The 14,746-nt window shown below is 31.2% G+C and overlaps 1 protein-coding gene across 1 annotated transcript in view; it reads left to right on the forward strand.

The window, feature by feature from the left end:
- Positions 1-309: 309 nt before the first annotated feature.
- Positions 310-14,746, forward strand: part of LOC139500618 (uncharacterized) — a 71,165-nt gene continuing 56,728 nt past the window's right edge. The window contains exons 1-4 of the mRNA XM_071289368.1: positions 310-484; positions 1,423-1,713; positions 9,294-9,341; positions 10,642-12,960. Coding sequence (XP_071145469.1) covers positions 313-484; positions 1,423-1,713; positions 9,294-9,341; positions 10,642-12,960 — 2,830 coding nt within the window. The 5' untranslated portion in view covers positions 310-312. The remainder of the gene's footprint in view (positions 485-1,422; positions 1,714-9,293; positions 9,342-10,641; positions 12,961-14,746) is intronic.

The raw sequence follows: 14,746 nt of genomic DNA on the forward strand, positions 1-14,746 counted from the left end.
CCAACCGTTCAGGGTTCAACCTCTGCGGTCGTATAAAGCTACGCCCTGCGGAGCATCTGGTTATTATTGAGAAAAATGTGACAGAGTCGTAAACGCAATAATTTAAACTCTCATTTTGAAATATTTTAAATAAATTAAACAGGATTTTTCTTAAAATCGTAAAAATAAAAATCGCATTTAAGTCAAAAATGACAAAATCGTAATAATATACGCCACAATAATTTCTAAATTTACAGTATTAACATAGGCAATTGGTTAATAAGATAGTAAAAAAGATTTTTCTGTTGTCAAATAGGGAAGTAAATCAGAACAATGGCAAGTGGGAATGATGGTGATGTTGAAATGGAGGACCTGACCGAGAAGCAGAATCCCACAAAGGAAACAGGAGTTCCAAACAATTTTGGTAAACCGTCAGAATTCAGACCTCAAGAATTCAACCAAACGTATACGTCTGGACAGAGTGAGCCTGGACAAACACAGCAAGGTTAATACAATAAACATAATATTTAGAGTTTTTTGTAAATACTCATAAAAAAAAAACCCACTAAAATCACCACAATCTAGTTATCATATAAATATAAAAGTGAAATTCTAACACAACGTCCTTCAAACGCTTCGAGTACACACCCGTGGTAAATATACTTTATTATGAATGAGCTACTCAACATCATAGAACATTGACGTCAGAATATAGGCATTTTACGGGAAAATACACGCTTGGAACTGAAAATCATCACAACAAAGAAACAAGCAAACGATGCTAAATGTGTTATATAAGCCACTTTTTGTATACATATAAGACATTAAAGTACAATTATCATTTAGATTCGTCCATTCCTATCCAAAGATGTTATTGTGAATAATTTAAGCGTGTGACTTATTCAGTTTGCTGCATTCTTTTACGTCAATTTAATGGTCGGTTAAATTATGGGAACTGCAAATAATGCCTTCATCTAGAGCACTTTGATCCAAAACAATTGCCGTATTTGTCCTATTAGAATCAAGGTAAAATATTTGTCAGAATTAAAGGGCCAACCCGTGTTAAAATCATGTTATATTGAAACCCCCATGAATTATTTCTTAAATATTTTTTGTCCTCTGCACAACACTTAAATGGGACATAGAAAAAACTGGGTGGCCCTCCATATGTACATGTATGTCTGTCCATCTGCCCAGACTTGTGAGCCTTCATGTTGACATGATTTTTTAAAAGAGTTATGCCCATGCATTTGCCTTTGAAATTTTGAAGCGTTTTGAAAAGCAAACATTATTAAAAGATTAAAATAATACATTTTATTGTTTTATTTTTAAAAAAATGCTGCAGTTGAGAGCTGCTGGAATCAACTCAGCACAAAATGTTTAAAATTCTTATATATTCACACATATTGGAGTGAAATTATGAATAATGAATTATACTTTTAGGACCTAATAGAACGATTGAAAATGATAAAAGTCCCTTGGCATCTTTGATACAGAGAGTTTCTTTGATTGGAAAGGGTAAAGATCATGAAGATACACCACAGCCCAATCAGGAACAGTTTAAAGATTCTGCTTCTGCGTCCTTTTTAGCTGAAAAAGAAAAAATGATTGATAATATTGGATCAACATCTATAGCTTCTAATAACGGAGAAAAATGGACTCCAAACATACTTGATAGTTCTACTAGTGTCAAATCAGACAAATGGAATGCTCCAAGTTCAGCAGGTCATGCAGGTATAGTGGTTTAAGTGGTGATTTTTAAGCCATTACTTCAAATATTTTACAGATCATATCAAATGTTGGTTGAATCAAATCTGTTTCACAAATGACGGCAGATATAAGTGCAATCCCATCCTCATTTCCTTGATCTTTTGAATGTGACCTAGCAAAATAGATTTCCACAGAACATGAGATCACCAAACCTTTCTGGTGGCTTTTGAGTTGCTCACTCTTTACATTTTTTATTCAGCCATGCTGAAATTAAAGGTTGCATTTCTGTAAATATCTACAATGCAATTTTCAATAGGAACTCCTTTTATCATGTTTATGACTAAAACTGTACCACTTTTACTATGAAGTTTTGAAAAAAAATATACCCTAGAATGAAAAGTTTATATGCACTACTTTTTTTCAAAGGTCAAAATATACAGCTGTGCGGCATATTTTCAACATGTGTATGCCCCAAACTTCTATGAGTTTAAACTTACACTAAAATTCTATACTTCACCAACCTTGACTTTTGGGTTACAATAGATTTCAATTAGATCAACAACACCAACAATACTTTATTTTAAGAGGGTTACACAGTTAGCTATTTAACTTATCTTCCCTGAGGCCTTCATCATGAAAAATCAAACAAAATGCAAACATATACATTACAAACATTTGTATAAAAAGTCAAGTATGAAAATAACGTTCATTAATACAACTTGATAAAATAAACATGAAGAAATAATTAGTTTTCCATATTATTTATACATCTGGGTTGATTTCAATAAATGATCTGTTATTTTGTATTTGAAAGAATTGATATTTGTAATATTTCTTAACAGTATTGGCAAATTATTCCACAAGAATGATCCAGAATACATAAAAGATTTTTTGAACAATTCTATTTTGGGTTTAGGGAGTATGAGCATGGTTTCCTTGAACAGTATTTCTCAAGGGGTATGGATATCTGTCTGAAACATAATGAAATTTGTTAGTAACATATGATGGGGCATAATTTTAAATGCACTCAAATGCCATCACAAACTTGTGATATTTTATTCTCTGTTCAACTGTCATCCAGTTTAAGTGTTTGAATAAGGGCTCAGAAGGAGCAAAAGGGTCTATCTCTAGTATAATCCAGCAGCTCTCTTTTGTAATTTTAATATCCTATTTAAGGAGGCTCGAGGGTATAAAAATGTCAGAAAAAAAAATAAACATTTGTTTTTCATTACAAATTTTATTTATTACCATTTGTAGTTGTTACTTTATCATATGGTACAAAACAAAATCAAAAAAATTAATTCGTGTTGGCCCCAGATGACTTTTAAAATGTAAACATCATCTAAAAAGTTCTAAATTATCTCCCTTTGGTGGAAAAATGCCATTTTTTGGCTTTAGAATTGAAATATCTCTTTTAACTAATCGGTGACCTATATTTTTTAATATAATTTCGATATATGCTTTACTAAAACTAAATTATTGTAAAATTTGAGCAATTTCTGTAATAAATTTCTTTTTTTATTTCGATATTACCTTTATTTCTCCTATTAGTTCAACAGGAAAAAAACACTTTTACAAAGATGTATGCTTCTTTCGAAGGCAGATTGTGAGCGCAAATGAACGGTGACCCCATTTTTTTATTTTATTTTTCTCTTAACTATAAGATAAAGTTCATTTATAGAAAAATATTGAGAAATCCTATATAAATGATTTAGACCCGCGAACCCCCTTAAACCCTCACTGCTACAACTACTCCACACTAATTAATTAGTGGCAAGATATAACCATTATAGAATAATTTTCTGTAGTCTAGATTTAGAAATTTCTTAATCTTTTATAGTAGAAATAGCCTACATGAAATTTTCGAGCAAATCACATCAATTTGGTTTGTCCATGTGAGGGAAGGGTCAATTTTAATGCCTGTGGAAGATTGTATCACTTGATTGTTAATAGTTAAACAACACTCATTGTAATGTGGCATTGCTCTTTGCTTTGTTTCAATTATCATATATTTTGTTTTATTTTCATCAAAATGCATATGCTTATTTACTGGTAACATTCCTAAGTTATGTCTCTATAATATTAAACATGGAGATCATATCTGGGAACCAGTGCGTAAACAGAATTAATTATCTATGAATATTATATATCTCCCCAAAAGAGGTGTGGTTTGAGAAACAGCTGTATTTACAAAGTGCTGTGCAACCTATAATGTGATCACTCCAAATTTTGAGAAATTGCAGTTGAGGACATATCATGAAACTTGTTATCTGTTTTCATGACTTGAAGAATATTTATTCATGATTCTAGCCATCAAATATATGCTTTCTAAATGTTATTTGCCTTTAAATTAGTTAAAGATTGGTCAAACAGCTACTTTATTTTAGATGTACAAAAAGCAATTGACATATACAGTCGACTCTCGTTATGTCGAAGTCAGCCGGACCAGAGAAATATTTCGAGATACACGTAGTTCGACTCAAACGAACACCGGAAGTTCGACAATCTAAGGGACACAACTCTTGCTAAGCTTGGTAAAGCTGAAATAAATCCGGGTGAATATGGCAAGGGGATCGATATTCTAGTATCAGATCGATGTGTTTGTATGTCACAGTCTTTTATTATTATAATGATATTATTTTTACTTATTCAATTGTTTCAATTAAAAAAAAATCCTATGGCTTTTCCAAGAGTGTAAATTCCAATCGATGGTTTCGTTATTCAGGTCGGTTATAGCTGACAAAATTGTTTATTCTCGGATACAAAAGATTTAAGAAAATTTTGATTTCTATTCATTTTGTTTTATCCCACTCTTTCTTTTCAAAATATAACAAGATCAAAGACGCCGTTTGAGTAGTTTTTAGGTGATCATCAACGGAAGCCATAATCCTCACTTTATACACACCCAAGCTCATTAGTGTAAATCATAAATTAATTGTTTTGTAAACATTTTAAATACTTTTTCATGAACATTAACAATGTATCACTAATTATTTATCAAAATTCTATAAAAGATAATCTTAGGTAAACACTCATGGAAATAGCATGTCATAAATCAATACAGTGGTCAATGACCGGAAAATTAATTACACGTGTATTGTCAGATTAACTCTTCAATCAATTTAAAACCCGGAGGTCATGTTTTGACATATGTGTATTAGTTCGAGATAAAAAATGAATTTTGAATGCTTTTGTTAACCTTGGGACCGTAGATTTAGTTCGACTCAACCGAAATTTCGACTCATCCAATTTCGACTCATCAGGAGTCGAATTACATACTTTTGTATGGAATAAAGTTCGGGACCACGTGAAAACTTCGACTCATCCGAAATTTCGAGTCAACCGAGTTCGAGACAACGAGAGTTAACTGTATCTACATTCTACAGTCAAATCTTTTTCATGAAAAATAAAGCACAAATATCTTCCTAAAACATTGTAAAATAAGGTGCATTATAATATATTATATATTATATATATGTTCTGGACCATATGAGTATTTGGACCATACACGTATGGTCATGACCATATGGGTATATACTCATATGGTCCGACTGTACGCATATGGTCGGGGTAATTAATATTCTGTTACAGCTTACTTTTAATACTTCTAAACTCTTCATATGGTATGACTGTTCATTAAATAGATGCTATCAAATAGGTAATTTTATTATTATATTATGATAAAAAGATTAGCTAAATACAAATTAGAAGTTTCACAAAGTTTATTTTAGTTACTTGTCAAAACTAAAATAAACACATTTTATACCGATGACCATTGTCGATTTGTTATTACGAGTGAATTGCAAAATGTCGACTTAAAGTATTAAATTCCAAAATTTACTGTTACACAAGAAGTTACTGGAAAGAAACATAGTTTATTTTAAATGTCTTTCGAATATGGTGTATTGCAGTCATTTTGCGATATTTGAGATCTAGTAAGAGCTTCTTAAAAACACCGTAGAGATCAAAATGGGCAAAGACGTATCACTGTACGCAGCTGCAAAAAGGCTAGCTTTTCACTCGCAAACAAAAGGTGTAACCGAAAAGGATCGTGCACTACCATGACTTGCGCAAATGCAAAAAAAAGCCATGATACCGTGTGGTAGTCACACCAAGCCTACATGAAAGAATATAACTAGCGATGAAAACTAACTATGGCATCAATATTTAATTTTTATGTAATTTTGAATTATAAAATTAACAAACCGATATGTAACCATCATTGTTTTTTTAGATAAAGTTTTTGTATTTTTCAAACGTTTATAATGTAATTTGAAAAAAATACCTAAATGGTCTAAATACTCATATGGTCTGGCCTGTTAATAAGCAAACGAGTAGTAAACTCATGCATATGGTCGGACCATACTGATATGGTCCGGAACATATATAAAGAACCTTTCGTTGCACTTTTCAGTTATCTGTAATCCATCTAAACACAAACACTCGTTGCATTGACTTTTATTTTTATGTTTCATTCCCGGGAGCCCAGACTGCTCGATTTCCAGTTAATTGACAAGTCACCCATTTCATATATATATCTCTTTATAATAAGATTTTGATCATTAAGTTTGATAAACTAAAGTTAATTGAATCATCTATCTTTGTCCATTCTTAAAAACACCTGCAGATGTTCGCTTGAGCATTCATGGATTTTGCGTCATAGTGTTAAAAAGTTCTACAAGCTTGAAAAGATTTCCAGGTTTTCGAATTCAACATGTCAATCTTCTGTACTTACTTTCTTACTTACTGCCCGGTATGCCATCGGCAATCTTCTGTACATTTGCATATATGAGTCTGGAACAAAATTTGGGGATTTATAAAGAATAGAGAAAAAATGTCAAAAAGTGCAGAATAAGGAAAAAATAAAATAAAGAAGATAGTAAAAAAAACAGAAATATAAAACAAAGAATCATAGAGAATAATAAAAAAAAAAATTGACAGAATAAAGAAAAAAGAACAAACTAAATAAAGAATATTTATTCATATTATTATTTATTGTTTATTACTCATTCACTTATTTTACATCTGTTCCATTCAGAATTAGCTCTGCTGTGGGGATGACACACTTTTATCATGTGGTATTTCAGGCAAAGTGGGAAGAATAGAAAGTGCACTTTCTGTTTGAAAAGTACACTATATAGATAGTTATAGATATATAACAAAAGAAAAAATGTATGTGATAAATGACAAATTTTGACAATTTCTCTAAACAATTATTTTTAATGTATTTTAAAACATATGAAAACATATGAAAATCATGTTTTTCATATGTTCACAAACATATGCGAACACATTTTATAAAACACATGAAAACATATCTTTACATATATTTCAAAATATATGTTGCAATTTTTCCTGGATATATAGTATATAGTTCCTTTGGAAATCTATATTGTAATAATTTTAAAATGATGAATTAATGTGATAAACATCGAATTTAATCATCAGTATTTTGAAAGTATTTTATCAGTATCTTATGCTTGTTTAAAGGGGCTAGCTGTCACCCTTTTGTTCACCGATTCCATTCAAATTCTCATATTTGATTTATAACAATGTCAAACATTTATCCAAACTTTTAAAAGTATAAAATAAAAACAATAACAGGACACATGCATGATAATAGGTAGCTTCGTTTTGTGTGTATTTGAGTCTAGACACCATCTAATTAACTATCAAGTAGACCTGTAAAGTCATCCAATGACGAATACCACATAAACGATAAAACATAGATACAAATTATGATACATTATCATCGCTTTTATTTCTTACCTTCATCCTACATTTATACCTTCAATTGCAAAGATACCCCATGCAAGCACAGCATCCAGCTGCATTATATTTTTTAAGTGTAACAAGAAAATATTTCGCTGTGCAATATGTTAAAGGTACTTATTTTCTGTGAAATAGGTTCAACAGAACATTTTCATTGATTCCTATAAAATACTTTCGCTCAAAACTAATATATCACAGGAACTTATTTCACTTTTTTTTTAAATTTTATGGAGCTGTGATTTTTGTTCCGGAACTTATTTCACACTTGGTTAACAAATTAGTTCCGGAACAAATTTTATAGTGCTGGAACATATTTTCTGTGACATAAGTTCCAGTGCATATTTCCTATGAAATTTGTTCCGGAGGAACAAATGTCTTGCCGGAACAAATTTTTTCTTACATTTATACTTGTTTTTTACTTGTAAAAGAATGATTTTTTTTGTGGATCGAATCAGTCAATCAAATGATTTATCTTTTTTTCACTTTCAATGTTACATTCTTTTGCTTTAAATAAGTTTACACATATAATTCATGTGTTATCCATCTCTTGCTAAGGGGTTAAATTGAAATTCACTAAAATACTGATTCAATGAGGCCGAATTATTCACTTGCAATTTTCATCATCAATGTTTCTTAGCTTATTTGACAAAATTGAACCATAGTGGCTGTGAAAAAAAAACGAATAATTATTTCACTATTTCACATTCATTAATGATTGAATAAAAAAAATCATATATTAGATTTGTTTAAATATCTTGTAGCTAGTGCCCCTTAAAGATATTGCACATAAGTGTATTTATATTTCTACTGTGGATATATTAATATTTTACAAAATTTAAACGCAGTGTTGAAAATACATGCATTCCTAAACTGTGCCTCAGAGTGTATCAATTTTTGACACCAGTGTAAAATTCTTAACACCCATGACCACATCAAAATAAATAATATTACCATATATTACTTCTATTTAAAAATGAAATAAAAATGCCATGTTGTTTGCTTTGTTAAAATGTTTTAGAGAAAAAATAAAGTAAGTTACTTGTAGATACTGATACTTACTTACTTATCCTCTTCATCCCCAGTAGGACATTAGACCACAACAAATTGCCTCCATTTCTCTCTGTCCTTAGTTATGAATTGAGCCTTACCCCAGGTGTAACCCATTGCTTCCAATTCTGCTGTAACAGTTCTTCCCCAGGTGATTCTAGGTCTCCCTGGTTTCCTTTTCCCTTATGGTGTCTAACTGAGATTACTAAAACGTGTTATAGTAATCTCAGTGTCTAATAAAGAGCTAGCTGTTTAGGTGTGTGATGTTGTGGCATTCTCAGTATCTGGCCTAACTATCTAAAGCTTTGTGCTTTGATTTCTGCTGTTATACTCTGAGCATTACATTTCTCCAAAAGGCTCTTGTTGCTGACCTTATTTGGCCAGAATATTCTATTGATTTTCTTAGGCAGCTAGTATGGAAAGCATCTACTTTTTGAAGGTCACTACCTTAAACACACCAAGTTTCTGAACCATATAGTAAGACAGATTTTACATTGCTGTTGTAGATTTGCAGTTTGGTCCTTAAACTGTACTGGTTGGACTTCCAGATTGTATAAAGTCTTGACATTATACCCTTTCCGACCCCATTATCTTTACTAATTATTCTTCCAAGGTAAGTCTAGATCTTCAACACTGTCCATTGAATGTTATTACAGGTATTGTGTTTCTAGTGTTTACTGGTACTTGCTTTATAGGTATTGTAATATTGCTTGATTAAAAAAATACAGTAATCTATATATAAATATTTAATTTGTGTCATAATCACAATTTTTATTTTTTTAAAGATCAGAAAGATTACACAGCAGAAGGAGCTATACCAAAAACACAGCCAGGTATTTTAAAAAGTCTTCATTGCCGATACAGAGATATTCTGCTGGAAATAGTTTCAGAAACAAAATTTGAATGAACCTGACACAGATTCTGTGGTTAATGATCAATAAGTATATTAAAACAATTTAAAAAAAATGCTTCATCAATAAATGGAAAATGGATGTAACCACGCCACAATGACAATTATCATTACATGTATCTCTGAAAACTTTACAAAATTTATGCTGAACTTATGAGCCATATGAGCTAAATTAACATCATTTGGCTTTTGACATTCATTTCTGTTGTTGTCCAAAAACTTTTGAAAAAGCTTGTCTGAAACTATTTGCCTATAGCAAATGTATAGTGTAATGTTGTGGCCCAATTTCAATTAAAAGCATCAGGTATCTAGTATGAGTCTTTTATTTGTTTTGTACTTCAAAACCATTCAACAATAGATGATAGTCATATAAGAGCTATTTGTGTAAGCTATGATTTTGAAAACCTTTTAAAAATAAAACAAAATCTGACAGGACAAAGTTGTTTAAAAGTCATGTCAATTTCTAAGAATTTTGAACTACAAATTTACTTAACATTAATTATCAAAATGCAGCTTATGGAAAATGTGCCCTGATAAATGAATATTTTGTGCTGAATATACCATTTGTGCCTGTTTTAAAATGCCTTTCTTATGGAAAATATTTGTTTAGTTCATTCACATCTCTTGTACACTCTTAACCACAATCGTTGAAAGTAGGCTAATAATTGATACATGTGAAATTTATTTATTCATTCAATTAAATGATATCATTTCACTTTTAAACTGTTGCATTGTATAAATTGTCAAAATTTGATATCTATGCTGTAGGTCACTTTATGAGGAAACCCACTTGTGGTTAGTTCCATGATATTTGGTATGCAGTTGAATTAGCACTGGATAGTTAATGTCCTTTTAAAATGATTTTTACCATTTTTGAAAAAAAAAAAATTATCTTTAAAACTAGATGCAGACAGAAACTTAAGAAGCAAAAGTGATCAGCAAGTAAAGATCACCAAAAATTTCTTTGGCAGAAATCATCAGTTGATCCGTTATTTGAGTTGTTGCTTTTTCTTTCTTCACCATTTTTATTTTTACAAATGTTTGACTGTTTTCTACTATTTTGAAAAATTTAATGCAATATAATGACCAACAAGACAAGGTGTAGCATTTAGATTCAAGCTGTGGTTATAGTTTTAAGACATCAATATTTGCTTCAATACCAATCATGCCAATTATTGAGCTGAATAGTACTTAAGTGTTTGTATGTATTTAATTTCTAACAGATCAAAGGCCAGAGAAACCTTGGAAAGATTTCTTTGTGATAGTTGGACAGTCAAATGGAACCACTTTTGACCTCCTGGAGAATTGTAATGCCAAAGATTGTGAATTATCACCAGTTAAAATGCAATACTGTATCCAGTACCATTTTACAGAATTACTTGAGATTTTTAAAGTAGACCTTGGGAAAATGATGCATAATATGAAGCAAGTTCTACCTAGCCATCAGTGTATACAGTTTGATGTCCGGAGTGTTCCGACACAGACATATATTGAAGAAATCATTGTATGTCTTCAAGATACTGCAAACAAAGTTAACTATTTCCAAAGATTCCCTGCATCAAAAGTTTTTGTTGCTGATCCTGAAACATTATTAAAAGAATATATTTCATCAGGACAACTTGCAGTTTACAGAGAGCAAGAGGCTACATATGTTGTCGGAATGGTAGAAGATAGTAAAAAAGTTACTGAAAAGCTTAAAAAGGTACCACAAGATGAAAGCATAACTTATGATACAAAAACAGTAGATCTTAAAATGGGAACTGCACAGGAATTGCTAGTACTTAAAGTCTTAGGATTTAAAGACCACTTGGACAAGGTTCAACCCAATGTCAGATTAGTTATGAATGAAGAGAAAGATTTGGTTTCTTTTCATGGAAAAACATCTGACGTAGACAGTGCAGTGGATGAAGTTGATAAATTCATGAAAAGTCTTTTGCAGAAAGATATACCATTAGAACCCATGTTTTTAAAACTCATCAAATTGCCAAGAGTAAGAGAAAGACTGAAAGAACTTTTCAGAATGCAGAATTTAAAAGTATTCTGGCATGTGTCCGCTTTTAATAACAGAGTTACCTGTTATGTGCTGAATGAACATGAAAGACAATTGTTTCATGATATGTTAAGACAAAACTTTGTAATGATAAACTACCCAATCGGGCGGCTTTCTTCAAAAGAAAATGATTTTTCTGGTTCACAGTTTTTTAATTCTTTTGTGGAAAACCATCTTGATATAGATCTAGTGTCAGAAGTTAGGGATACTAATCATTGTATAGTGACAGTCAAAGATCTTGGGAATGAATTAGCACTGATGGAAGCACAATTCAAAAGAAATGACACCATGAAGACTGCAGATGTCAACACAGTTGCAGACAGTAAAGAACTTACTTTTGAACAGAAGAGAGAAAAAACCTTTGTGGAAACCTTTGATGAAGATGTGTATATAATAAAACCTGAAAAATATTGGGAGCTTGAGAAGATGAAGCTATTAAAAAAATTCAATTTCAGCACAGACATATCAACAAAAATACCAAGTATAAAAATACAGATTACCGATGAAGAAATAAAATTTGTTGGTGTTGAGATGAAAGCAGTCAAGGATGAGATATCACTATTTATGTCAAGATTGAATAGTCTGTCAATAGATAAAATACCTCAAGTTGTATTACAGTTTTTGAAAACATCTGCAGTTGCTGTGGAAAATATTGAGTCTGGTTTAAAAAGTAAAGGCATACTGTGCCATTGGTATGTGTCTGAAGCATGTGACTGTCTTAATATAATTTCTTTGGATAGTCAGGCTGTGAAAAATGCTGAGGATCAGATTTTAGAAACTGTTAAAATTCTTGAATATTCAAGCACAGATGATATGAAAGAAATCTTGAATTGCCAAGAAATAAAGGTCTTAATGAAGAAAAGAAAAGGCCAGCTTCAGATAGATGATCTACAGTGTGATGATTTTTTAGTCTTTGGTCTTAAAGAAGCAGTTGAAGAATTTTCTTTAACTTATGAGAAGATTATGGACAAATATAAACCGTCCCAAACAAAACAAAAAGTTAAAGATACTAAAAAAGTTAAACTGGGAGCAAGAAAAGATGTTTTGGAGTTTTTCACTAAACACAAATATGATAAGTGGAGAGAATTTTTAGATGATTATCAAACTGAAAGTGAAGTTGATGGTGATGATGAAGTATGGTTAATTGGAGAAGAAAGGCAAATCCATGCTGCTATATCAGAATTTAGGAGGAAAATCAAACTAAATAGAAGAAAATGGTCATGTGAAGTCCATTATCCAATGGAAGTCCTTAAACAAATTGATGCAAACACTATCCAGTTAATTGAAAATGAATCAAAGACTTCTATTTCCATACAAAATGATACAAATCTTGTTCAACAACAACAACTTGGACAATGGGTGGACGGGCAATTCAAAATCCACTTGGTTTTAGTTCATGGAAACCTATATGAGATGGCAGCAGATGTTTTGGTTTGTCCAACAAATGAAAAGTTTGAACCATCTTCTTTGGCTAAAGTAATGCTAGACAAAGGTATGTTGTGTTGATATTAGTCCCCTATCAGTAAAGTGGAATATGGCTTTAGGATTGCACTCTGTCCGTTTGTCTATCTGTCTATCTGTTCATTCTTTAGCCTGTCAAAACCGTTTTGCACACTTTTTTCTTCATGCTTGAAGATCATGAAGATATTGATTTGATATTTGATATAAAGGTTTATCATGACCAGTTACAGATCAAGATGGAATTTTGTTTCTGGTCTGACATGTCTGATGATTTTGTACAGAGTTATGATCTTTGACTTTTGAAAATTCACGGAAATAATCATTTTTCTGCAATTTTATTCATTATGCTTGAAGATGTTGATTTGATATTTAGTTTTAACATAACAATTTTGGTATAGATCAAGATCAAATGTTTTCTTGTCTGATGAATTTTGTGCAGAGTTATAGTCCTAATGTACTTAGAAAATTAACACAATTAATCAGTTTTACAATTTTTGAAGATATTGTTTGATTTTTGGTATTAAGTTTTAGGTGTCAGATCATGGCACCAATTACTCCTTCCAATTTAGAACATATATATATATGTAAAAGTAAATGCCACGAAAATGCAAGTTTTTCTCAATCCACGAAATTTGGTACCCACGAAAATTCAGTATATTCCTGAACAAAGAATTTTTTACTGGTAGGTAGAATGCTTGTTTAATATATCATGTATATTTTTATTCATGTTAAGACTAATCCCATACATGAAGACTGTCATAATAAATATGTACCCTCTTCAAGAAAGTATGAATATTTCTTTTACATTTATCTTATTGTTTGCTTCTTTAAGTTTATTACAGTAATTGTTATTGTTGCAGTTCGTAGTGGTCTTCTTTAATTTAATTTTGGATGTAGTGTATCATAAATATCTAGATCAAATTATAGTAAATTCAGAAATTAGTGTGAACATTTATTATTGGGATTTTTTAAGAATAAAAGATAAAATACAAATTAATTATTGCAATAGCTGGAAAATCTGCATATATGTATCAGATATCAGAATGCAAGTTCTGATTATTGAGATCGATACTCACCCATGCACTAACATTATTCCCATCAATAAAAGTTTGGGACACAGATTTTATTTGTATTATAGTCACCTAGTATATTTTCATACATGCAGTCTGCACCAAAAACTTTTTCAACTACTAGTCCGAAGACCAATATTCTGACATTTTTCTAATTGGTCCAAACAAAATTTTGCAAAAAACTTACTAGTCCGAATGAAATTTTACTAGTCTGGGGCATCGGACTAGTGGCTAACCGTGCAGACTGTACATGCAACACCAAGGTGTTCCTGTTTAGCAAATAGACAGTTTAACTCCAAGATTGTCCCAAACCTCTCTATGATGACTAGAGCTACTGTTCTTATATTCTTAGAAAAAATATGTTTTGAATAAAGGAAAGCAATGCTTGTATGATCCAATTTTTATGACCTCGCAACGAACCCGCAATGAAATTGTCGGTGTCATATAGTTTTACCCTTGTCCGTAATTTATGTCATTCTGTCATTCCGTCATTCCGCAACAAACCATTATACAGAGTTTTTTCTAAACGCCTTGAGATATTTGGCTGAATTTTGGTATGTGAGCCAAACATGATCAAGTTACAGATAAAGTTTAGGTTTCATTTCACCCCACTAACTCTTTCCCGAAATTATGGGCTTTGGACTAAATTGATAAATTGTTGAAAATCACAGTTATATGAACTTTTTTTCTAAACGCCTTCAGATATTGGGCTGATTTTTGGTATGTTAGTTAACAATGATGAATTAC

This window comes from Mytilus edulis, chromosome 13, assembly GCF_963676685.1.
Source record: "Mytilus edulis chromosome 13, xbMytEdul2.2, whole genome shotgun sequence".
Classification (NCBI taxonomy): domain Eukaryota; kingdom Metazoa; phylum Mollusca; class Bivalvia; order Mytilida; family Mytilidae; genus Mytilus; species Mytilus edulis.